Raw genomic sequence first — 27,205 nt, 5'->3', positions numbered from 1 at the left:
CAATACAGCATAACAGCTATTTACAAAGCGTTTACATTATATTGGGTATTATAAGTAATCTAGAGATGATTTAAAGTATACAAGAGGATATATGTAGGTTATATGCAATTACTACACCATTTTATATCAGGAATATGAACATCCCTGGACTTTGGTATCCGCAGGAGGTCCTGGAACTAGTCCTCAACAGATGGAGAGGGATAACTGTATATACAAGTTTATATCCTTTTTCACTTAATAGAAAATTCTCAACCTTTTTGTAAGTATTATTTTTGGTTACTAAGTAGTAGTGCACAAAATGATTTATGATACTTGATCATTGTTCTGTTTTTTGAAATGAAAAATTTGGCTTTTATAAAGGGCTGATAAACATTTTTTTTCAATTCTTGTTTTTTTTGTTTTTTTTTTAACTTTTAAGTTCAGTTACATGTGAAGTTTGTTACATAGTTAAACTTGTGTCATGGGGATTTGTTGTACAGGTTATTTCATCACCCAGATATTAAGCCTAGTACCCATTAGTTATTTTCCTCTCTCTACTCCCAGCCTCCACCCTCCAGTAGGCCCCAGTGTGTGTTGTTCCCCTCTATGTGTTCTTGTATTCTCATCATTGAGCTCCCACTTATAAGTGAGAATATGCAGTATTTGGTTTTCTGTTCTTGTGTTAGTTTGCTTAGAATAATGGCCTCCAGCTGCATCCATGTTGCTGCAAAGGACATGATCTTGTTCTTTTTTTATAACTATGTAGTATTTCATGGTATATATGTACTACATTTTCTTTATCCAGTCTACCTTTGATGGGCATGTAGGTTAATTCCATGTCTTTACTATAACGAATAGTGCTGCAGTGAACACACATGTGGATGTGTCTTCATAATAGAACAATTTATATACCTTAGGGTGTGTACCTAGTAATGGGATTGCTGGGTCGAATGGTATTTCTGTCTTTAGGACTTTGAGGAGTTGCCACACTGTTTTCCACAGTGGTTGAACACTCCCACCAACAACGTAAAAGCATTCCTTTTTCTCTACAGCCTTGCCAGTGTCTGTTATTTTTTTACTTTCTAATAATAGCGATTCTCACTGGTGTGAGATGGCATCTCATTGTGATTTTGATTTGCATTTCTCTAATGATCAGTGATTTTGAGCTTTTTTCCCATGATTGTTGGCCACATGTATGTCTTCTTTTGAAAAGTATATGTTCCTGTCCTTTGCCCACTTTTTAATGGGGTTTGTTATTTCTTTTTGTAAATTTAAGTTCCTTATGATGCTGGATACTAGACCTTTATCAGATGCATAGTTTGCAAAAATTTTTTCTCATTCTGTAGGTGTCTGTTTATTGTTTCTTTTGTTGTACAGAAGCTCTTTAGTTTAATTACATCCCATCTGTCAATTTATGCTGTTGTTGGAGTTGCAGTTTGCATCTTTGTCATGAAATCTTTGTCCGTGCCTTTGTTCTTAATGGTATTGCCTAGGTTGTCTTCCAGGGTTTTTATACTTTTGGGTTTTACATTTAAGTCTGGAATCCATCCTGAGTTATTTTTGTATGTGGTATAAGGAAGGGGTCCAATTTCAATCTTCCGCATATGGCTAGCCAGTTCTCCCAGCACCATTTATTGAACAGGGAATCCTTTCTCCATTGCTTTTTTGGCCAGGTTTGTCGAAGATCAAATAGTTGTAGGTGTGTCTTATTTCTGGGTTATCTGTTTTGATCTACTGGTCTATGTGTCTTTTTTTTTTTTTTTTTTTTTTTTTTTAACCAGTACCATGCTGTTTTGGTTACTACAGCCCTGTAGTATAATTTGAAGCTGGGTAGCGTGATGCCTCCAGCTTTGTTCTTTCTGTTTAGGATTGCCTTGGCTATTTGGGCTCTTCTTTGGTTTCATATGAATTTTGAAATTTTTTTTCTAGTTCTGTGAAGAATCTCAGTAGTAATTTAATAGGAATAGCATTGAATCTATAAACTTTGGGCAGTATGGCCATTTTAACAATATTGATTCTTCCTATCCATGATCATGGAATGTTTTTCCATTTGTTGCTGTCATCTCTGATTTTATTATTAACTTAAAGTTTTTTTCTCTTGAGATGGAGGCTCACTGTGTTGTCCAGGCTTTTCTTGAACTTGTGGGCTCAAGCAGTTCTCACACCTCAGCCTCCCACAGTACTGGGATTACAGGCATGAGCCACTATACCCAGCCTTCATCTCTGGTTTCTTTGGACAATAGTTTGTAGTTCTCCTTGTAGAAATCTTTCACCTCCCTAATTAGCTGTATTCCTAAGTATTTCATTCTTTCTGTGGCAGCTGTGAATAGGAATACATTCCTGATTTGACTCTGCGCTTGACTCTTGTTAGTGTCTAGGAATGTTAGTAATTTTTTGCTAGTGATTTTTGCACATTGATTTTGTATCCTGTAATGTCTTTGTCCAGTGATTTTTTTTCATATATGTAGGATTATTTAAAATCTCTGGAAGTGAAATGTATTTCAAGATCAAAGGAATGATCATTTATAGGTCTTTTGATAGGTATTTTCAATCGTGAGTTTACTAAGCCATAGAAGAGCATACAAATGTTTGTTATCCCAAATCTGTGCAGACACAGTATTATCTTTAAAAATAAGGCTGTTGTCTTTTGATATGCAGCTGAATATTTACATTTGCATAATAATGAAGTTTCATTGTTACTTTATCACTTTCTATGAACATTTTATCTATTAAGATTATTAATCCACTATTTTATTTTTTGCTTTTAACAAAATTTTTGTTATTTACTGTATAGTTATTTAATTTTATATTATTAGATGCCTTTTCCTCTGTAAGTTCTTCTGTTTTCAGTCTCAGAAATTCTTTCTTGTTCAGATTTTCGTAAACATTTACTTCTGATTTTTTAGGGGTTGGTTGAATTGGGTGTGCGTGCACCTTGAACTTTCACATCTAAGTCTTTAGTCATCTAAAATACATTGGCATGAGTTAGAGATACAACTTACTACTAGTTGTATCAATAGAATTTTTCAATTTTAAATAGGACAGAATTTTGTCATACTTATCTATGTCCCCAGTCCCAGCATGATACACATTCAGTGTTTACTGAATTAATTTCAATGAGAAGCCCTTAGCTAGCATTTAAAACAAATGTTCTCTTACTCCATCCCATACTGGAGGAAAGAGTATAGTTATTTTCTTAATAGTAAAAATCGATTGAGTGTTGCATTACTCAAGTCATCCTCCGCTCAAAATTTTACATTAGCTTTCCAAATACTTCAGAATAAAGTCCAAACTTCTCAAATATATTGTAAATGCTATGTTTTCGAATTTGCCATCTCAGTTTTCAAACTAGAAAGATCATCTTTTAGCATAGAAATTGTAAGAGAAAGAATGCAGGAATAGAAGTCTAGACAGGCATTTCTTTTTCTAAAACTGAGATTCCATGAAAAAAGAGAATATCAATATTAAAACTACCTTTCTCAGCAAACTTCTAACTTTGATAAGTTTTATTCCTAAAATGTGTTTTCTTAAATCACCTTTAAAATATTTTCAAATTTTATTGAAGGGAACATATGGAAAGAATCACATTTAGGTAATCTTAAGGTTTTTTGCAGATTCCACACTGACTTTCCAATTTCTTCCCCCTTTCTTAAAATCGTTTGGACTTTATTTATCTATTTAGGATAATAGAACCTTACATCTATATATTGATTGTTTTTGTTTTAAATTTCCCAGTCCCTTTCAGAAATATTTTTTCATTTGACCCAGAAATCTTGTGAGGTAGATAATATTTATTCATATGAGTAAAATTATAAGCAGAAAGGTAAAATGAGGTGCCTGATATTACACTGGGGGTCACTGACAAAACCTAGATTCCCTACCTGCATCTGGGGTATCTGGAAGCTAAGCTGCCTCCAATACTATTCAATGTATATTTTGTAATTGCCACTTTTTTCATTTTATAAAGAATAATTGATCTGAACACAATGAAATATTATATTACTTAGAGCCAATATGTAGCACTTAGAGACCTTTACAAACTGCTAAGAGGAAACATGATTACTGGCTGTCTAAAGTATAAACTTGACTTCAGAACCAAGTGGACTACCAACATTTTCCCCAGACCTAACCTGTAGTTTATACAGTTTATCTAATTTGGTAAGGAACATGAAATATTCTTGCTTGTTTCTATTTCTTTGTTAAATCAAGTAGTAATAAACTGCCCCATAATGAGTGAGTGAATTAATAACTTACAATTCATATAGAAATATACTTATGCCAATAAATTTTTCCAAGAAGTAGAACTTCTTATGATATAATGGTAGTTGACCATTTAAGAGAATAGCATTTCAAAGAGCGTAGATTACTACTTGATTTTGAAAACGCTAATGAACAGCATAGTTTCCAGAAACAATTTATTAAAATAGTTTTCTTATAAAAGAATAATCAGTTTAAAGAATACGGTATCAGCCCATGCCCAGTTTTAATGTCTTTGCTCCTTTTAACAGCTACCCAGGTGGATTTAGACAAGTAACAGCTGCTCAGCTTCACCTGAGGGATCCAGTGGCAGTAAGTTTCTTGTACTTTTTATTAATCATCTTTGGAAAGACCAATTCAGACACTGTTTTGTCAGTCTCCCTTCTCTTTTAATATAGTCAGCATTCAAGGATATAAATTATTCACTTTAGCTGTATCACACAAGTTTTGATAAGTATTATTTTTATTATTCAACTCTATATATTTTCTAATTGCTATGTATTACGTTTTGCATGTAGTCAAAGAATTCTGATGTTTTTCTTTTTAAATTTTGATACCTGCATAATCACCTAGTATATGATGAGTTCGCTGAAATGCCTTGGAAAGGAGAGAGATATATGTATGCATGTGTATACATATATTTTCAAACATGCTAAGTGTGTTCTTATATTCTGACTTTTTTTGTTAACTCAAATATTATCTGAGTTTATTTTTATTTATTAACATCCCAATTGTAGATTTATTAATTTCTTCTTACAGATCTGTCCATTTTATTCTGGAAAAAATAGTAAAGTTCTTAAAAACATAACTACTTTCGTTTTATTATTTATTTATTTATTTATTTTTCTGGAGGCAGGGCCTCACTCTGTCACCCAGGCTAGAGCACAGTGGCACAATGATAGCTCACTGCAGCCTCAAACTCCTGGGCTCAAGGGATCTTCCCACCTCAGCCTCTCAAGTAGATGGGACTACAGGTACGCACACCCTGATAAAACTTTTTATTTTTTGTGGAGACCAGGTTTTCCTATGTTGCCCAAGCTTGTCTCAAACTCATGGGTATCCTCCCACCTCGGCCTCCCAAGTGCTGGAATTACAGGCGAGAGCCACCACACTCAGACTTCATTCTATTTTTAGTTTATGTTTTTAAAGACAGGGTCTTGCTATGTTGCCCAGGCTGGACTCAAATTCCTGAGCTCAAGCAATCTTCCTATTTTGGCCTGCCAAACAGCTAGGACTGTAGGCACTCTGCTTGTTTATGTTTTATTTATTTTTCTTATGTTTTTTTCCCGTCAATTTTTGCCTTATATATTTTGAAGGTTTAGTGTTACATGAATTTAAGATTAGAATTGTAATCTTTCTAAACAATTGATCAGGGTCAATATGTACCGATCCTCTTAATCTCCAATAATGCTTTTTACCTTGAGGTCTATTTGTTCTGATATTAATATAGCTACATTAGCTGACTTTTGATTAGTGTTTGCCTCATATATTTCATTGTTTAAACTTTACTGAGTTATTCCGTTATAGATGTTTTTATTGTAAACATCATGTAGCTAGAGTTTCTCTTCTTTCTTGCCTTCTTTTGGATTGGTTGAATTGATTTATTATAGGTCTAAAGATCATCAGTATTTTGACCTTCCTTCCAAATCAATGAAAGCCCTTAGAAGATTGTTAGCTACCACCCTCCCTCCAGATCTACATGCTTTCTTTGTTCAGGATTTGAAAACACTCTTCCGATTGAACATTCTTGTTATTGTTTTATTCTGTTACTGATTTTTTAAAATTTTCTTTTATTACAATCCCTTCTTGTAACTCAGCCTGCCTTCTAGTAGCAGTTTCCTTTTCCTTGAAGTACCTCTTGCTGGCATTCTTCTAGCCACATTCTCTTAATACTGAACTCCCCTTTTTTGTCTGAAACTGTTTTCTTTATTTTTGCTTTCATTCTTGAAAGATAGTTTTGCTGTAAATGGAATTCTAAGATAACCATTATTCCATTATTTTTTTCTCTCAGCTTTTTGAAGCTATTGTTCAATTGGAATTTAGCTTGTATTATTGCTTTTATAAATCTGATGTCGATTTAATTGTTTCTTTATGTGTACTCTTGTCTTTTTTTTCTGGATACCTGTAAGACCTTTTCATTGTCTTTGGTTTTCATATCTTCCTGCTACAGTCTTATTTATTTCGTTTGAGGACTGGTGTCTTCGGTTCTGGAAATGTGTTAGCTCTTAAATCTTCTAATATTGGGTCTCTTTATTCTCTGTTTCTTCCCTTTGGAAATCTGTTTATAATAAGAGGAGACAGTTGCATTTTATTGTACATGATTCAGTACCTCTCTTTCATACTTCATGTCTCACTGTCTCTGTGAGGCATTCTCAGTAATTTCTTCAGATCTGTGTTCCAGGTCTGTATCTTTTCACCTGTGTCTAATCTGATTAACCTTTTTCTGAGGTCCTAATTTCAATGACCTTTTTTCCGTTTCCTGAAGTTTGATTATTTGGTTCTTTTTCAAATTTGTTGATGAGTTTCAATAGTCTTCTGTTTTATCGTGTTTTGGTCCACTCTTATATTTCTTTATGCATATTAAACATAATTCTTAGCATTTATATCTGATTCTCATATTTGTGGCCTTTGTAAGTCCACAGTTTGTAATATCTGCTCAGGAGACTTACTTGGTAGGCTCATGTACCTTGAAACTTCATCCCTGGGAATTCTTTAAGACCTGCATTAAAAATGGCTTTCCTCAAAGAGGATCCACTTAGCTTATGGCAAACTACATGGGGCTGTAACAACCTAAGATTTTTTTGAGCTAAACTTTAGACTTACAGGATCTTGATCCCCACAAGAAGGATGAATTTGGGGCCTCAGAGTCTTGTGAGGTCAGTTTTCATAAAAGATATTTTTATAAACAATATTAATTAACTTCACTAATGTTTATTACTTTGTGTATTATACTGGGAGAGGTTCTAATTCATACATTAGTCACCAGTATTGCTAAAGGCAAAGTCTCCTGTTGTTTTAAGATTTATTTTTCCATTAACTATTGATAGAACTAACCTTTCAACTTTACTCATAGGTTAGATAGCATTTTTTTCCTATTAGAGACTATTTTGTCTTTTTACGGCAATACATTAATAAATTAGCAAAATGTTAGACCTAAAAATATCATTTTTTTGTTTCCCTAAAATAATAAAAATAAATATCTATTGTCAGGATACAACCATTTGTTTGGTATAGTACTGCCTGAATTTTCTTGGTAAGGTTGGAGGGAAGGATATTTTATTATAATAAGGCCTGACATACCATTTAGAAGTTTCATGATTTACTATTTATTTAGTATTGTTTATATCTGTTTTATAAAAGTGTGCTCAGAGTTTGCTTCTTAGGAAATATTTAAATTTTTTTTAACTAGTGTGTTTTTAAGCCTTACAGGTCAAAGTATTATACTTTGAATATTAATATGCTTTGTATATAATAGTATTAAAAGTTATAAGGGCTCCTGATAATATATATCACAGCTGTTACAATAAATTATATTTTAATACTTTATAAATATTTTAAATGTTACAATGAAAGTTTCTGTTTTATCTTAACTGTACACTAGGAGGCAGTATAGTATAACGTTCGTGTTAGCAATTTGGTATTAGGGAACATTTGTAGAAATTGTTTCAAATTATTGTTTATGAGCAATAATTGAAATGGACTGTAAAATGTTTGAGGAAGGCTTAGGAAATATTTCAGAGTTAAATCCATTTGGATTATTACCTCATTAAAGGATTTTAATTTTTTAAGTCTTAATTTTTACTATGTTTTGAAGAAGAGTGTCTTGTCAAGGAAGAGATTTATTATTTACTTTTAATTGAAATACTAAGTGTTTGGAATAGTAGGCCTCCACCAGTAGGCATAATTTGCTTATCAGTTCTTACTGTGTGTGGCCTATCAGAGAATTTCACAATGCAGCTTTCTGATTATTAGTACAGAATTGAAATTTGTGAAATATGATAATTAATATTTAATAGTTAAATAGGTAATTGTTGAATATTTAAAATTTTTCATAATGATGTAGATTATTCTAATTTCAAATAAATATATCGATTTAGCCCTTTTCTTATGTTCTTTTTCTCTCTGTCATATGTTTTAGCAACTTTAAGAGGTTCTAGGTCCTCATGTTTTCTTCTAACATGGTTCCTCTATTTGACTTTCTCCCTTCCTATAAATAATAAGTTACTTCTGTGACACAAATGGCACATGCCCTGGGATATAGATTATATGAGGAAGGTCTTCAATATTTACTAACTTTATCTTGTTCTATCTTTTTTACTTTCTGAATTTCTTAAAACTTATACTTAATGTCTGTACAGCTAGAATTACTTTTTTGCATGTATGTGTTGTTTCACGTGTATTTCTTTGTTTACGTACATTTGTATGTCGTTTTTCCTCCCTGTTAGCTTATATCTTTTCACATTTTCTAACTTTTTAAAATTTGAGTGTGGAGTTTGCATTTTCTAATAGGGCAGATTTTTAAAATGCCAACTTAGTAATTCAAATTTTTTTAAAAACATGAGAATCAAATGCCATGTGACACTACTAATACAATAAAACTGCCTTTACGATGATATTCAGAGGATATAATTACTTGCTTATCCAGAAAAGATAGTCTTAACATTGGCAGTTTCAATTTACAACTTTTAAAACATTGAAAAATTTAAACGCTAATAACTAAATCAGTGCTGTCTGGTAGAAATTTTTGCTGTGATGGAAATGTTCTGTGTCTGCACCGTCAAACCTGGTAGCCACTAGCCACATGTCAACTGACCACTTGAAATGTGTGGCTTTTGTGACTAAGGAACTAAATTTTTAATTGCTTTTAATTTTAACAACATAAATATATATATATGTTTATGTAAACATGTTTATATATGTATTTATATGTACTTAAATGACCTCTCAAAAACATAAAGTTTTAACACTAACAGAAAATAGAAAATAGATGGAAAATGCATATGATATTCCATTAGCTTTTGCATGTAACGAGGCTTTGTAGTCTGATTTGATGAGAGAATAAAAGTAATAGGAAGGCCTCTTACAAAGTAACCCTGTTCTAACATGTACTGTTTAGTGGGTTTAGCTGTAACACACATCAAATTATATTGAAATATGAGTGCAGATGATAAAAATCAATTATTCTATCTAAACTTGGCACATATACAGGTTATTTTTAATCTTTTTTTCTTTTTCTAAATAAACAATAAATGGAGCCAAAAGAAAATAGTAATATACAAAGTAATAAAAGTTTCTTTTCTGTTGCTTCCACATATCCACTTAGGTCTGTTTCTTTCCTGTATTCGTGTTGAATCTGAACCCCTCATTTTCTTTCTTTTTTTATTGTTATTATTATACTTTATGTACTAGGTTACATGTGCACAACGTGCAGATTTGTTTTATATATATAAACATTTTATATATATTTGTTTTATATATATATATATACACACACATACACACATGTGCCATGTTGGTGTGCTGCAACCGTTAACTCGTCATTTACATTAGGTATATTTCCTAATGCTATCCCTCCCCCCTCCCCCCACCCCACAATAGGCCCTGGTGTGTAACGTTCCCCTTCCTGTGTCCAAGTGATCTCATTGTTCAGTTCCCACCTATGAGTGAGAACATGCAGTGTTTGGTTTTCTGTTCTTGCGATAGTTTGCTGAGAATGATGCAAACCCCTCATTTTCATCATCATCTCTAATTATGTTTACTTTCTTACTATCACAGGTCACAATTTACTTATTGTGTCCTATGTATATCTGTTTTTCAGATTGTAAAACTAGCTATTTATGGCATGCTACCTAAAAACCTTCACAGAAGAACAATGATGGAAAGGTTGCATCTTTTTCCAGATGAAGTAAGTCAGTGGTCATTGGTAACAAGGCTTTTCCAAAATTTTCAGTTAAATGTTTTTCTTTTTAAATAAATGCCAAGACTTATTTTCAAAAATGCTATGTCAACTTCTGAAATATTTTTGTATTTTTTAAGTGGATATGTATGTATAAAAAATGATAATTACTTTTATTAATATTTTAAAATGTAAAATGAACCATCATTGGACTAAAAATTAAAAGTATCTAAATTTTTTTTAAAAATTTTAATCACTGCTTGCTTTTGAACAAGGAGCTATGATCAGAACCCCTGTTAAATTGAGGTACTTGTTGATAATTTCATTCACTGTGAAAAAGTTTTAATTTAGTTTACTTTTTATGTGACCAGTAGCAAAACTTCTGTGAATCATGGATTAAAAGCTTAACTTTGGTTGCTATTATTTCCCATGATTTAACTTTAGAATCCTTGTTCATACTCACATAGTTGATTCAGCTAAAAATTACTTGGAAAAAGTATAAACATTTTTATTTCTTAGTATTATATTGTTTTAAGTACTTAACTTTTCTCCTTAATATAATGTAATGAAATACTAAAGCTTCTATAATAAAATAATTGAGTGCAGTATCAAATCAGACTGCCTGGCTTTGAATCTGTGCCCCATTATTTACTGACTGCATGGACATGGGCTCATTACTTACCTCCATTTTCTACTCTGTGAAGTTGACATAATAATAGTATCTATTTTACAAAATTGTTGTAAGGATTAAATAAAATACACTTGTAGATTGCTTAGAAAAGAACCTGGCATGATAAGTGCTAATTGCTATCATTACCATGGTTATAATTGTCCTTCTTGTTCCTCCTGAAGGAATAATATAAAAATTTATTCCAGAATATCAAGTTACAATGATTGTTCAAGCTACGCATGTGCTCTTATTGTTAGCTTAAACAATACATGAATAGTTATTAATAATGAGTAAGTTACTCATGCTTTATCAAAATGATTAATTGATTGTCTTTGCTATAAATGAATAAGTAGAATAATTTGCCACTATTCACTTTACCTCTAAGGTAGCATGTATGGGAGCAGTATCATCATCCAAGGATCACTTCGTGATGAAATTGCAAGAATTTAAGAACTCCTATTTCTGATTGTATTGTCACTTTCTTTAGAAACCATAATTTCTAAAAGACACAAAAATAATATTTCATTTACAAAGTTAGTTTGAGTGTAGATATTTTAAGTATTCATGGTAGTTCAGTTAAATAGGAAATTACTTCATTTCAGAATATAAATGAGCCTAGTTCCCAAAAATGAATTGATAAGTATTCAGAAGCTTGACAGTACATTTTATCAAGCCCATGGGGGAAACAGGCACACTCATACATTGTTGGTGGTAGCACATGGTGCATCTCATCTGGAATCCTGGGAATTAATTAGGTAACATTTAACGAAAATACATACATCAGGAGATTGATCCTTGATCCAGCAATCTCATTTATAAAAATACACCTTGAAGATACACGTGCACGTGATTGTTTTCACTGTATTCATAATTGTACAATAAAAAAAAAATGCTTATTCATAGGAAGTAAATTGTCGAGTACTGTGCAATTTTTTAAAAAAAGAATGACACATATTTTTGTGACTTGGTAAGTTGTGCTTTCCAGGATATATTGTTAAGTGAAAACAAGGTAAAAAAGAATGTAGATGGCATACTACATTTGTATGCGTATATACATATGTATGTTTACATACACACAAGCATATATTTATGTGCACTACTTTTTGCATAAAGAATCACCGGAAGAGAAAGTTGGCAACTACTAGACTATGGGTACAAAGGGATAGGGAAAGAATGAGATTTTTTTCAGAGACTGTCTTTTAAATTTATTTTTTATGGTAATCATGTTAAAATTTTATATATTAGAAAAATAAAATGACAGCACCAGTAGAAGTGAGCACAACTAGTTCCCAAATCTTGTTTTCCACATGCTATTCCCTACCAAAAGGAACTTAGTTCTTGGAGAACTGATTGAGTCACGATCTGGAGCAAAGAACGAACTAAATTGTTATGGGGTATACACATGCACAAGACTAGTATTTCTGCATGATTTATGATAGTGACATAATAAAAAGTAACAGAAAATAAGGCAGTACTCAAAAACTCATGGAGCAATATCAAGAGAACATGGAGCCAGCTTTAGGTGGTGCCCACTGACCAAATATGGAACTGTGTGAACCTCAAAACACATGGTAATAATAAGGGATTACCTTGAATAAGAAAACAAAAATCTATACGGCTACAATGACCATCCAAAAATTATTTTTAATTTATTATAATGTCCCTTCTTTCTGAGGATAGAAAAGCCCTCTATAGAAGAATATCATATAAAAAATGTAGAAGGAATACTGAACTAGAAAAGCCACCATCACCAGCATATTCTGTGGCCACTGGGTAAAAGGTTATTGTGGAGCAGGATATTTATAGTTTCCAAGTAACACACTACAGAGTATTCATTATTTGTAAAGGGAATCTTTTCAACTATTTGTGATGGGAATCTTCCCATTGCTTTTACATTAATAAAGTCTGGTGGACACCACCATAACCAAGAGATCAAATCTTTGGTCACTGTGGGAGAAACTGACATCAGGTGCCTCCTGCTGTGAAGCACTGAACACTCAACATGAACTACATAGCCTCTTGTCAGTAATGCTTAACCTGAATGTAATCATGGGAAAACAGTAGTATAAATCCAAATAAAAGGAAATTCTGCAACATAACTGGCCTGGACCCTTGAAAATATTAAAGAAAAGGCAAGGAAACTTATGATTAAAGGAGACTAGACTACAGAGTAAACAACATAATATAGTAACTAAACGCAGCATGTGATTCTTGACCTGATCCTGAATTGGGAAAAGTTACATTTGACAATATGAGACCAATTTGGGAAATTTGAATATGTACGTATAGTAGATAAAAAGTATTTCATTGATGTTAATTTTCCTGAACATTAAATTTAATGTGGTTGTATAGAAGACTATCTTTAGGAGATACATGCTGAAATATTTAGTTTGAAGTATTTGCAAATTACTCTAAAATGGTTCATCCAAAAAGCGTTTGCGTATAGACAGACCAAAAGAGAAAGCAAACCTGTCCTGTTAACAGTTGGGGAACTTAGGTAAAGATTAGATTAATGTTCATTATATTGTCACAACTTTTCTGTAAATTTAAATTTTTCTAAAGTAAAAAGTTACAAAAAAAAGTGATCACTTGACCCCTGTTTCTCTTTGTTGCTCTTGTTCTTTTCCTCATTTCCCCTTAGGTTAACCACCTGTCTGTGAAGAGAACTCTTAAATCTTCATAAACACCTTCAGTTGGCATTCATGGGTTACCTTCTCTGTATACACATCAAAGGGGATACTTCTCCCTCTTCCCGGTTTCATGTGTAATGCCTAATGAAAACTTTGATTCCTCATTTTGCATTGATTTTAACCATTTAGCAAAATCCTCTAATAGTAAATAAATTTGGCTCATTCTATTCAAAATTCTATTCCATTCAGCAAACATTTGCTAGGAACCCACTATGTTCCACGTGCGCTATGCTGAATGAGCACTTAGCAGCTTTTTGAAATTGTCTTTACAACTGATCTAGGGAATTTTATCCTGGCTTTCCAAAGAAGTATGAAATATTTATACATCTTTGGAAATATCTGACAAGTAGGCTCCTTCAACAAGTAAAAAATAAGTGTCACCAACAATCTTTTCTCTGTCCAGGCATCCTCTGGCTTGCCCTGACTCTGTAATTATTGCACAGATTTGAATATACTGAGGAAGTGATAACAATAGAGGAAAGGATGTTAAATATTGTTAAATGCTTTTCAGTGAAGAAGCACATTATCAGTAGTATCTATTGTGTTTTGTATATGTTGATAGTGAACCAGCCTATCCAAACCACAATTTTTAAAATTCATTTAAATTGCTTAAAATATTATAAATATTTTGCTATATTGGGTTTTAGAACAAGCTTACAGGACAGTAGAGCTCTGTGATCCTAAAGTTATTATAAAATTTTATCCTGATTCTTAAGACAATATGTCTTAAGACAGCATGTCTTAAGAATTGGTCAAAACGATGACTTATTTGATGTCATGTCCTTGGCCAGATATTGGATTCCCACTTGTAATAGTGCTTTCTGCAGAGTGTTGTAATTTACAGTGTGATAATCCTTTTATCGAAAATTCTTGTGCGCATCCTATAATGAGAAGAGGGAATTATATCTACTCTCCTTATAAGAATGCCTATAAGACACTTCCATATTGATACCTTTATTTAAATGGAGTTCCCAAAATTAATTTATCATCCAGTCTCACAATATAGTTCATTCTCCGAGCTGCCTTATTTCTGTGTCATGAGTACAATATAAATGTTCATTCTTTTGGTTACCCACACTCTTCATTTTTTTATTCCTCCTTAGTCTAATTCCAATGCTTTCTTCTTTTAAAACGTCTTAGATATGTGCTTTACACTTTAGTGTGCTTTTCAGTATCTAAATTCAAACTTTAAAAAAACCTTACCTTGATTACTGCAACAGCCACTTAATTGTTCTTGTCTCCAGCTTTTCTCCACTGCGGTTCATTCTGTCTACTGTTGGCAGGTCAATCTTTCAACTCTTCTCATCGTTTTTCTGAACATTGGATACATAATAGGGGGAAAGTGGTCCTGGTCAAGGGAATACAATTAATAAAGATATCACGATTTGAGTCTAGAGCAACACATGAAAGGTGAGGAGGTTGATTAGTCAGAAACCATGGATGTGTCTGTGGAGAAGTGACGTTGAAGAGGTGGACTAGTGGTAAGGACACTGTCTAGCTAAGCAAGTTTAGCAAAGGAGTTAAAGCTTTATCCTGAAAAATTTCAAGCTGAGAGGTGACTTTTTGAAAATTATAAGCCTTTAGAAGGCGTGATCTTTTTTTTCCCTTTATATGGCCAGCACCTAGCCCAATGTTTGGTTCTTAGAAGTTCAATAAATGTTTCTTAGATAAATAAATGACTCAAAGATTTTCATTTTCAATTTTTTTTTCTGGCCACAGTTGGAGCACTGATTGAAAGGTAGTGGCACTAGACCCAGTAGACCCAGTACATAGACTCATCAGAAGAGAAAGCATGAGAATGAGCCACGGCAGTGTCTTTTTGCAGTTGAAAAGAGGGAAATAAACAGCACATTTTGAAAAATAGGTGTCTTATTATAATGGGATTACTCGTATTAATCTAATGTACTTTTGGGGAATTTTTATAAGGTTTTTATTTTAAAGATTTTATGTTTTCCTTATTCTGTGAACATTCTTTTGCTTTTTTTAACACTAAGTATTAGTAATTTATTGCTAAGGAAGATATTTTAAGAAAATTAAGTCTTTTTTTTTTTTAATGTAGGATATTCCAGAAGATATTCTTAAGAATTTGGTGGAGGAGCTTCCTCAACCACGAAAAGTACCTAAGCGTCTAGATGAGTACACACAAGAAGAAATCGATGCCTTCCCAAGATTGTGGACTCCGTAAGTGTTTCCCTTCTTCTTGTCTTTTTTTTCTCTTTTGATATCTTCTGTTTCTTCAACCATATGATTAAATAAGATCCTTGAGGGTGGGAAAAGTGAACTCATTTTTTTGCTCCCTTGGGAGCTCAGCATCTACTACCTACAAATAAACTCTAGATGTAGATATTAGAACCAAAAATTTTTAAGCATTAAGACCTTGCTAGGTAAGTGCAAAGATGTTCATAGGTTCCTATAATTATCAAATATTTTGTTTGGGTTGACCTTCCTTGGACTGATGGTAGTCTTTAGGAATGATATATGTATCGTTATTAATCTGAAACGTAAGGATTCTCAGATTTCCACATTGTTTCATAAGCTAAAACTATTATCTAATGAAAAGTCATTAATTTTGGATACTTGCTGTCTTGGTCCAAAAAGAAAAAAAAAAAAATACTTTTTGCTCTCCTCTGTACAGTTTCCTCTACCTAAGGCCATAAAGCTGCTAAGATGTAACATTCTTTCTCCCATCTAGTTGTTTGTAGGCTTTTTTGCCAGGGCTCTCCAGATGATGAAGCATTTAAGTGTAACTTCCTCAGGCAGTCCTTCCTGTAATCTTTGAACCTGGTTAGGCTCTCATTATGGGTTCTCATGGTACACTTCCATTTACTGATTTACTCTAATTTAATTATATATTTGTGTGATTATCTGTTTACTATCTGTCTTTCTTGCTAGACTTCATGAGGGAGCTACATGTTTGTCTTATTTAGCACTGAGCATGGTGCTAGACAAATTAAGTAGACACTCAGCCAGTATTTTCTGAACAAATTAATTAAGACAGATTTTTTCTGTCAGCTTTTATAAGTGACTTCAGGAAAGAATCTCTGGAAAATATGAAGCAAAGACCACTTTTCATTTTTTTCACAGCATTTATCACTGTCTACAGTACTTTTATTTATATGTGTGTTTATTATTTGTCTCCCTACACTCATGGCAATAATAAAAATAGCAAGCATTAATAAAGCATTTATTGTATGCTTTAAGTGTATTAATCTACTAATCCTCAGAGCGATCTAGTGAGTCAGTACAATTTTTATTCTTATTTTTTAAATGAGAAAATGTGGTCACAGAGAGATAAAGTAACTTGACTAATATCACATAGTTGTAAATGGTAGTTTAGGGATTCAAGCCTGAGTGACTAGCTGCTGTGTCATGCTCCTTACTCTGCTGGAATGCCCCTTCTTGCATTGGCATGTCAGCTTCAAGGGGGCAGGGACATTGTCTGGTTCAGCATTTACATCATAGAAATACTTAGAAACATTTAGAAATAGTACTTGGCACATAATGGGTACTCAGTGAGTGTTTTTGAAAGAATGAAGACATGAACTCTTTCCCTAAAAATTAATTGTGAAATTGTCATGAATAGCTTAACGAAGTTTTAGAAAAATCCAAACAAAGGTTCAAATCTTGCCTCTATAGCAGCTGACTCTATAACCTTAAGTCATCTGTCATTTTGAGCCTTAGTTTCTTCATCTTAACTCAGTTTCTTCAGTTGTAAATTAGAGCCAGTCCATACTTCTGAGAATTGCTGGAAGGAATAAGTGAGCAACTTAGCACACTTAAAGTGCTAAGTTTTTAATAGGAGAATTTTTTTGCTATTGCAAATTCTATACCATTTTAACATGCTTGCTAGTGTAGAATTTTATTGTAAATGTACTTAAGTTGATAGAGTTTGAAAATATTCAGCTTTGGTAAGTTATATACTAAAAACATTTTAAGTTGTCCTTGAAGTTTTGACAGGTTACCTTCCTATAACAAGTTCTGTAAATATATATCTGATTTTCTTACACAAACACCATCATAAATGAATTTATATTCCTGACCAAGAGGGCTGTGGTACTCTTTTCTTTTAAATTAGAAATAACGAAGGTTCTGTTAAATCATGTATGTGCAAATACATATTATACACTTGAAGTCATATTTCATGAATATTCTAAAGTGTATTCTAAATCAGTTAAACTGGCACCACAGTAATATAATAACAATTCACAAATTATACTTAGTGTTATTATAGTCAGAGTACTGACTAAAATTCTTATTTTACCGAGTGATTTCTGCTTTCTTTTGAAACAAATTAGAAGGTGCCTGAGTGCCTTCATTTTATTAATAGAATTAGAAAGGGCTTTTCTATAGCTATTTTTAAGGAGACTTTTAGAGAAACTTAGAGCCACTTGATGCATTTTTAGTTACTACTCTGGGAATGGATTTTCCTGCCCTCTGTCTTCATTCCAGATTTCCCTGAGGCAGGAATATTCATTAGACAACAAGTTTTCCTTTATGCTTTATTAAAGTTGTGATTTTTCCTCATAAGTAGTCACATACATATGTTAACTTGTATTGTCAAAGTAATAAAATAAGTATACGTTTACTGAAACATACGGATAGTATAGGTGTACTAGTCATTTAATATAAATTATTCTATATTTCTTTCTCCCTGCACATTTGAGGTGACATCAAGTCCAGTTAGTCTTTATTATGTGAAAAGCATGTGACCAGAAAAAAAAATAGTCAAGTTTGTCTAAGAAATAGATGATCATTTACTTCAAGGCTCTTGAGTAGAACTTTCTGCAATGATGGAAAAAACTCTCAGCCTATAATCCTAGCACTTTGGGAGGCCAAGGCAGGAGGACCTCTTGAGTCCAGGAGTTCGAGACCGGCCTGGGCAAGATGGCAAGACCCTGTCTCTACAAAAACAAAAAACAAAAAAATTAGCCAGGTGTGTTGGCACACACCTGTAGTCCCAGCTACTTGGGAGGCTTGAGGCAGGAGGATCCCTTGAGCCCAGGAGGTTGCGGCTGCAGTGAGCCATGATCATGCCACCACGCTCCAGCCTGGACAACAGAGCAAGACCTGCTGAGAGAGAGGGAGAGGAAGAGAGAGGGGGAGGGGGAGGGAGTGGGAGAGGGAGGAGAAGGAGAGGGAAGCCTGGCGCTGTGGCTCATGCCTGTAATCCCAGCACTTTGAGAGGCTGAAGTGGGTGGATCACCTGAGGTTGGGAGTTCGAGACCAGCCTGGCCAACATGGTGAAACCCCGTCTCTAATAAAAATATAAAATAAAAAGTAGCTGGATATGGTGTTGGGCACCTGTAATCCCAGCTACTCTGGAGGTTGAGGCAGGAGAATTGCTTGAACCCGGGAGGCAGAGGTTGCAGTGAGCCGAGATCACGCCATTGCACTCCAGCCTGCGCAACAAGAGCAAAACTCCGTCTCAAAAAAATAAAAGAGAAGGAAGCAAGGAGGGAGGGATGAAGGGAGGGAGGTAACTCTATTTGAGCTTCAAATACATTAGCTACTGTTGATATGTAGCTCTTGAGGCCTTGCACTGTGGCTAATGTGACTGAGGAACTGAATTTTTTATTATTTATGTTAGTAAATAATATTACCCTAGCTTCATATGGCTAGTGTCTACATTATTGGACTATGCTATTTTAGTTATTGGACTATGCCGTTTTATAAAGTTCTACTATTAAATATTACATACTTTAGAATTAGAATTAAAATATTTGATATGCCATGCAGTTCAATTCATGGAACATGAGGTTTTTTATTATTGGAAGGATTGCCTTTATTAGAAAAAAATTTTTTGCTCCTTTTGGAGGAAGACCTTGCTTAAGATATGCTTTTGTTCTGCCCAACATACTAAGCCAAGAATATTATCTTCCTTTGGAATGTAGTACCTGGAATTTGTTTAAGATAGATCTGATGGCGAATCTGCAGAGACTTGACAAACAGATGTACCTGCATTGCGCCACAAGTAAAGAGCCACAAAAATAGCTTGCTTTGGTGTTTGCTTCCCTAGTAATAATACTTAAAATATGTTTATAATATTAAAATGTACATCTTATAATTGGAACTGTTATAAATATTTGGTTAAATATAAGTTTATTAACTTTTCTATTAGAGACTAAAAGCTATTGAGCAGCAGAAACCATTATCAAAGAACTTTGAACCCAGTAGATGATTGACAAAATTGCTTTAATCTTAATTAAAGGCCAGCATTGTTGGGATTTTATTTACATTATTTAAATAACCTACAAAGATTCTTTCAGGCCTAGTTTCAGCATCATTAGGTTTTCTTTTGCTAGTTATTAGTTTAGTCATTAGTTATTGTCATTTTTAAGCTATGGTAGAAGATAGGGAATGAAATTGATATTTATGACAAAACTATACTTTTTGAAAACTAAAAGCCATTTTATATATACTATGGGTACTATTGCCTGTTCATCTCACTTCTTAAGTTAGTGGATATACTTGGTGTATTATATTTTACTAGTGGATATACTTGGTGTATTATATTTTACTAGTGGATATACTTGGTGTATTATATTTTACTAGTGGATATACTTGGTGTATTATATTTTACTAGTGGATATACTTGGTGTATTATATTTTACTAGTGGATATACTTGGTGTATTATATTTTACTAGTGGATATACTTGGTGTATTATATTTTACTAGTGGATATACTTGGTGTATTATATTTTACATAAATCGTGGATACATAAATTCTGTGAAAATGTTATGAAGTTATATTTTATATTTCTTGATGGTACAAAGCAGATATGTATTTGCAATGTGCAAATGGTAACTGTGGGATTTACACTTAAATTTTTTTTTTCTTTTTTCTTTAAAGGAAAAAAATAGCACCATCTTTTCTTCACAATTCTGTTGCTTGAGATTGTAGCTTTAAAATGGTCAATTTATTTTAATACTATCAATAATTACTTACATAATTATTGCAGTTTTGCCAGCACATTTCACAACCCCAATAATCATGGAAATTAATCATGCTCATTGTAATGGAAATGTTTCAAACTGTAGTCTACAAATAAAACTTGGATCATTTTAAACTTTATTTTCAATTTTTGCAAAATGATGTAGCAGAGCTTTTCCTAGGGAAAACTAGGCATGTGAAAACATTCAACTTGAATTGCTTTGTAGTATTTTTCCTTACATGTTAATTCAGTAAGAAGTGCTTTTTTAAAGCAAAACTCTCCTTTGTAGAGAAGCTAACCATGGAAAGCTTCAGCATCAATACATGCCTGAAAACAGGTTTTTATAATAACAACCTGTGTTCCTGGTTTTTCAATACTCTACAGTGTGTGCTGTTAGAAATGTGCCTGCAAAGGAGAGATGGGTGGTAAGGATGAAGACAAAGTATGAGGACAACCATTACTGATGCAGAATTGTCTCTTCTGAAAGTTGGATGAGGATTAGGGAGTTCAATTGTAATCCATTCAGCTCTGTAAAAGAAAAGCTGGATTCCAGATGCTGGGAACCTTAGCACTGCATTGGTGAGCATCCTGTTCAGTCTATAGCTCAAGAAGAGAGCAAGAATTTAAGCTTAGTGCATATTCTCGATATGAAAGCTATTAATCCTAAAAACTACCCATTTTCAGATTTACTTAATACTCAGGAAAAAATTACTTTTACCTATGCCTTTATAAAATATGCTCCAGATCAGAGACTTAAAGACAGTGTAGAAGGATTTCTACCTTTTCTAATCCCGTAAGTTGCTGGGATCTGGACAGCTTTAAGATTTTCCATAATTTTATGCTAGTCTAGTCATGTGGCATTTTCTCCACACGATTTAACTTAATTTGCTGCTCTTCACAGTCAGAAGTTACTTGCTGGACTTGTGGACTAAGGTTACTTTCCAACTTTCCTACCCATTTCAACCAGCTCAGTATTGACTTCAGTGATAGACTTCAGTCTCTCCAGTCCTGAGTTTTGCTCACATAGGCATTCTAAGCTGTACTGTTCTTTGGATATGAACAGATTAGGACTGGCTATTAAAATAAAAAAGTATTCTCTATTTAAACAACAAAAACCAAATCATTTATAAGTCCTAGCTGATACAGATTTTGACTAAAATAGTGTAGTTGAATGTAATGCCAATTTCTGTTCATTTTAATTGAAAAAAATCATTTGGCAAAAATATTCAACAATCTAACAGGTTTAGTTTATTTAAAAGCATGTTGATCTGTAGGTTTGTATCTGAAAGGGAAGAAACACAAAAGAATAATCAAGGAGAGATTAAAAAATTTTTTTTTAATGTATGTTGAGCTTTTTCTGATCAGGATGGTGCTACAGTGCCTAGGGAAATGAGTGTTAAGGCACCATTACTTTACCTCTCAGTATAGGTAACATCCTTAAAGAATATGTGATGTCACCAGATTTCCTGAAATGGTTTATTCTAAATAATTTCATTCATACAATGGAAATGACTTAAAATTCACACTGACCTTTTATTGCTTTTAAGATTAGTTCACCATCCAAATATTTTAGTCTTTTAAATGTTTCATAGAATAAGCATTATACTAAGAAATATTATTTCAGAGTGAAAAGACATAAAACCTAATGAAGAAAAAAAATATTTTTGAGATTACACTTTAGCTACGCTCAATTTCCTAGACTCACAGCTGAAATGGAATTTTTTTTTACTTCAAAAATAAATTATTCTTAGTAGGACCAATAATATTAAGTGTCACTAATCTTACTGTAGCATAAACCATGTGCTTCATAACTTGATGTTTTGTTTTATTCACAAACAAGTAAATTTTTCTTACCATTTTATAATACAAACTAAAATCTCCAAAAAGTTTTTTCCTAATGTAAAGAGGTAAATTCTTCTGTAGAAATTACTCCATTTTCAGGATAATATAAATGTTTTGACCTCTGTCAGTACTGAATTCTGAATTTGAATCTCTGCTTTTTTGATATGTGCTTATTTCATCTTAATGAGTAGCGGTATTTTGCTTGTTTCATCTAATGAGTAGCAGGCAGTGTTTTGCATAGGCATGCGTATGGTAAAGAATTTGCTATAGGAAACAGAATGATGTGGCATGTAGTGTGACTTTAACTGTTTTTAAGCAGTCACAAGAACCATAGAGAATTTTCTACAACTCAGACGGGCCTTTTTAAAGTTCTGTTTTCTCACTCAAAAAAAGTAATACTATTTTCAGAAATTACTTTGTTTAAGGGCAGTTTTTGCTAGTGACAAGTATTATCTGCAAAATAGTTATTACAGAACATTTGATGGCTGTGGAAAGTGTAGCACAATTTAGAGAATGAATTAAAGAAAGTTTTATGTTAGCTATTTCTTAGATGATTCAGTAATCTCCAAAGTACATTCTAAGCACATAAATGAAAGTTTAAAACTTTCAGCTTTCACTTCAAAGGTCAAAACTTGTGTATGTTTCATATATATTTTATATATGCGTATACTATATATAAATTTTATATAAAATATATATCATAGCTTTATTAGATAACAATTATACACACACATACACACACGCACACACATATAATCCACTGTTAGAAACTGCTTTACAAAGATGAGGACTTGGTCCTGCTCACTACTTTATTCCCAGTGCCCACAGAAGGACCTGACCAGTCAATTTGTTGAATGAATGAATGCATGAATGGAATCATATCCTCCCTGAAAGGGAAATTGATGTTCTGTTCGTGAAGTGTGATAAATTCATGTTTTGGGTTTTGCTGCTTACTTAAATCTTGTTTAACTATAGGTAAAATAGACATTTTTCTTAACAGGCCTTGCTTTAGTGCAGCTCTAACATAGCCAATTTTGGATACTTTGTATTACATGTCGAAAGAACGATCATGGCAATTTCATTAACATACAACTTATATTTCTGTCAAAGAGTAAATTTGTATAATTTATATGAAAAAAAATTGACAGGTGTTAGAAATGGCAGAAATGGCATTTGAAATATCCCTCTAAAGATTTCCTGTGATTGTTTAGAATACTGTTATTATTTACAAATATATTAACCTTAGGTAACATTAATGTACATTTTAAAACTACATAAATTTGTTATTTTCAGTGAAGCAGTGACGAAGAAGTAGGGCTAATGTACAATATACATTCACCTATCATCCCTCTTGTAAAAGATTAAGCCATTTCATTTAAGTTTCAAATATTTAAGCATTCCTAATATGAAAAGTAATGTGCTAGATGCCACACTTCTTGTTTTTAAAAACTATTTAATCTAGTGAGGAGATTAGGTCATCTCAGCACAAAATAGGAAAAATATGTAAGCAACATAATCTGAGAATTCAATTCTAGTTTGCATAATGTTACCATATGTGAGTTACCAACTTTTAAAGAATCTAAATACATTTGCTGAGTACTAAAGCTACTTGAACTACAATTTGGGAGAAAAGAACCAGGAAAAATACTGTGTATCAAATGGAGTCATCTCTAGTTTAGGAAGAAGTATGTGTGTTACCTTCTGTTAGATAGTGTTAGTAATTTCTTACTGAAGGTGCTCCTCTGTCTTATAAATAGCTCTGTCTTTGGTCTAAGGGGAACCCATGCTAATTAGAATGTGGTCCATAAACCAGCAATGCATCAAGTGGGAGCTTGTTAGGATGCCGAGTCATGAGCCCCTCCACAGAATAAGTGAAATCAGAAGCTGCATTCTCATAAGAATCCAAGCAATTTGTATGCCTGCTGAGGTTTGAGAAAGACAGACATAAATAGCCCTCTCCTCCCCTTTCTTATATTATCTTGAATTTCTTTGTTTTAGTGGAAAGAAATAAGCAATACAGAAAACTTGTGTGTATGCATATTTTCATTTCTGTTTGAGACAGAGAGAAGTAAAACCATATTTAGTGTAAAAACCTCTCTTTTCCCCACAGGGGAACCTCCTGAAAAACATGTATCATTAATTGCCTTCAGTATGAGTTGATGTTTCGAGCTGTGCCACTGTCTTAACTATCTAGTCTTTGACCATGATACTGTTTTTCCCCCTTTGGAAGCAAATTAACCATCTGCAAAATATCCCAATTATTTAAAGATGAATTTGCACATGAAGTGACATTTTCAAGGGGGTCACTGTACTCTGTACTGTGCTTAGATATACCAGGCATCCACTGTGTACCGGACATTGCCCTGGCTGATGGGAGTACAAGATAATCATATCAGCGTCCTGCCTTCAGAGGACTGGCAGCCTAAGAGGCATCATATAGAATAAAATGGTGCTTGCAAGCACTGGAGTCAAATTGTTTACACTCAGATCCCTGCCATCTGCCTCCTAGCTGTGTATCCTTAGCCAAGTTACGGAGCTGCTCTGAGCCTAAGTTTTGTCACTGTAAAATGAAATTATTGACAGTGTCTTTCTTACAAAGTAGTTGTGAGGATAAAATAATTCATGTGAAGTCTTTATTATTCTTTGTGGCACCTAGTGACCACTCAGCATTTGTGATTTACAAGGAAGAGCCAGTATGATTAGAGAAACATTGTAGTGGAAATATGCATTAAGCTTTCTGGCAATCCTAGAGAAAGGAGCCCAGTCTATGTTAGAAAGGAATTGTTGTGAAGAGCTGGACAGAAAATGTAACGTTTGAGGTGGATTTTGAAAGATTAGTCATGGTTGCCAGGCAGAGAAAAGAGAAAGAGGAAATTTCAGGTACGTATCTGGGCAATAGCAAGCAGTGTAGAGGGACCAGGCTATAGAAAATAGAGTGTAGAAAGAATAACTCAGAAAAGTTAAGTGGGGCCACATAGTGGAGGCTCATATGTTTAATTCTAGAGTATTTGAACTTTGAGAATGCAAGAGAGGGTCATTCAAGATTTTTAAGTGGGGCCACATGACATGGAGGGGTAGAAAAGCAGAAGCCTGTGTTAGAGACCTTCCAATTTGTTCCCTCTTGCCTCAAGTTTCCTAAGTGCCAAATCCTAATTTCTACATGTCTGCCATGTCCAAATTTTATCATAGTCAGAATCAACCCTCCATTCCCTATCCTGAAAAACAGCATAGCTGCATTCTTCAATCTGAAAATTAGTAACCTCTGAATGCAGTTTTCTAGTAACTCCTTCCTGCCATCTCCCTGGGTCCTTTCCTCTTCTCTCTCCCACCCCACCCACCTCCAAACCGAACCTGTTTCTCTCTTGTTTCCAAAATTCTGAACCTGACCTCTCTTTTTTCTCATCACTGCCACTGTTCTGGCAGGGCCCATATTTTTATACTTCCTCCAAAAAAAATCTTGAAACAAATTTGGGCTTCATTAGCCCTCTATTGCCTTGAGGTCAGTGTCCGCATTCCTTTACGTGGTGGGTTATACCATTCAGCTTTACTTCTAAATTCCACTGAAAGGTGGCATTGTCGTTTCATTTCGATTAAATAAACCTTTTTGTGTGGAAACAACTGGTGACTGTGACTAAACCCATTTAATTCTATTGAGTGGAGTTGCAGACTTCTTGTGGGACATTAACTTAGATTTCTTTCCAATTGTATTACCACCACCTCCTTTGTAATTATATGAACCAGCTGGATGGGATAACAAATTGTTTCTTAAAATGTACTGGTGTCTCTTTACTAAGAACTGCTTTGGGTATATTGAGTCACATACCAAAGGTGAAAAAGGTATATTCTGGATCTGCGTGTAGCTGTCATCAGATTGTTATTTCCCAGACTTTGGATGCAGTTTTTACATTTCGATAGAGATTTCACAAACAAAGTGACAAAATTCTGCAGTTTATCTTCTTATTGTTATAGATGGCTGATATGGCAAAGCATACATGGCTAGTCTCCCAGATCAGTGCCTTCGTTGCTCAGAGTTTAATAATAAACAATTTAAAATTCTGTAGAGTAAAATTCTTTTACTTGGCTAGTAGACTGTCAGTCTTCTTAGGTAGGCTATGTGGTATCCTGTGAGTATTCAGTTTCAGAAAACATTTATAAATTTATAAATATAGAAAGGGACTAGTAGATTAAGTTGTTTTTGGGCAAAGTCGTCTACTGTTTAAAGGAACTCAAACTATTACATATTTTTACAGTTGTCTTCGAAATACTTATTTATTTTCTTCAACATTTATTTTAAGTTCCGGGGTACACATGCAGGTTGTACAGGTTTGTTACATAGGTAAACATGTGCCATGGTGGTTTGCTGCACAGATCAACCAATCTCCAGCATCCATTAGCTATTCTTCCTGATGCTCTCCCTCCCCTAAACCCTCCTAACAGGCTCCATTGTACGTTGTTCCCCCCAACCCCATGTGTCCATGTATTCTCATCTTTCAGCTCCCATACGTGAGAGCATGCAGTGTTTGGGTTTCTGTTCCTGCATTAGTTTGCTAAGGATAATGGCTTCAAGTTCCATGTTCCTGCAAAGAACATGATCTCATTCCTTTTTATGGCTGCATAGTATTCCATGGTGTATATGTACCACATTTTCTTTATCCAGTCTGGGCATTTGGGTTGATTGCATGTCTGTGCTATTGTGAATAGTGCTGCAATGAACATACACATACGTTTGTCTTTATAATAGAATGATTTATATTCCTTTGGGTATATACCCAGTAATGGAATTACTGGGTCAAATGGTATTTCTACCTCTAGAAATCTTTGAGGAATTGCCACACTGTCTTCCACAGTGGTTGAACTAATTTACCCTCCCACCAACAATGTAAAAGTTTCTTTTTCTCCACAACTTTGCCATCATCTGTTGTTTCTGGGCTTTTTAAT

General features: G+C 33.6%; 1 protein-coding gene across 1 annotated transcript in view; it reads left to right on the top strand.

The window, feature by feature from the left end:
• MRPL13 (mitochondrial ribosomal protein L13) overlaps positions 1-27,205 on the top strand; it is a 49,350-nt gene that overhangs the window by 15,065 nt on the left and 7,080 nt on the right. The window contains exons 4-6 of the mRNA XM_033202738.1: positions 4,488-4,548; positions 10,055-10,141; positions 15,552-15,673. Coding sequence (XP_033058629.1) covers positions 4,488-4,548; positions 10,055-10,141; positions 15,552-15,673 — 270 coding nt within the window. The remainder of the gene's footprint in view (positions 1-4,487; positions 4,549-10,054; positions 10,142-15,551; positions 15,674-27,205) is intronic.

Source organism: Trachypithecus francoisi, unplaced genomic scaffold (genome assembly GCF_009764315.1).
Source record: "Trachypithecus francoisi isolate TF-2019V2 unplaced genomic scaffold, Tfra_2.0 Lachesis_group7, whole genome shotgun sequence".
NCBI lineage: Eukaryota > Metazoa > Chordata > Mammalia > Primates > Cercopithecidae > Trachypithecus > Trachypithecus francoisi.
Note: the sequence above shows the minus strand (reverse complement) of the source record. Positions and strands in the feature narration are given on the sequence as shown.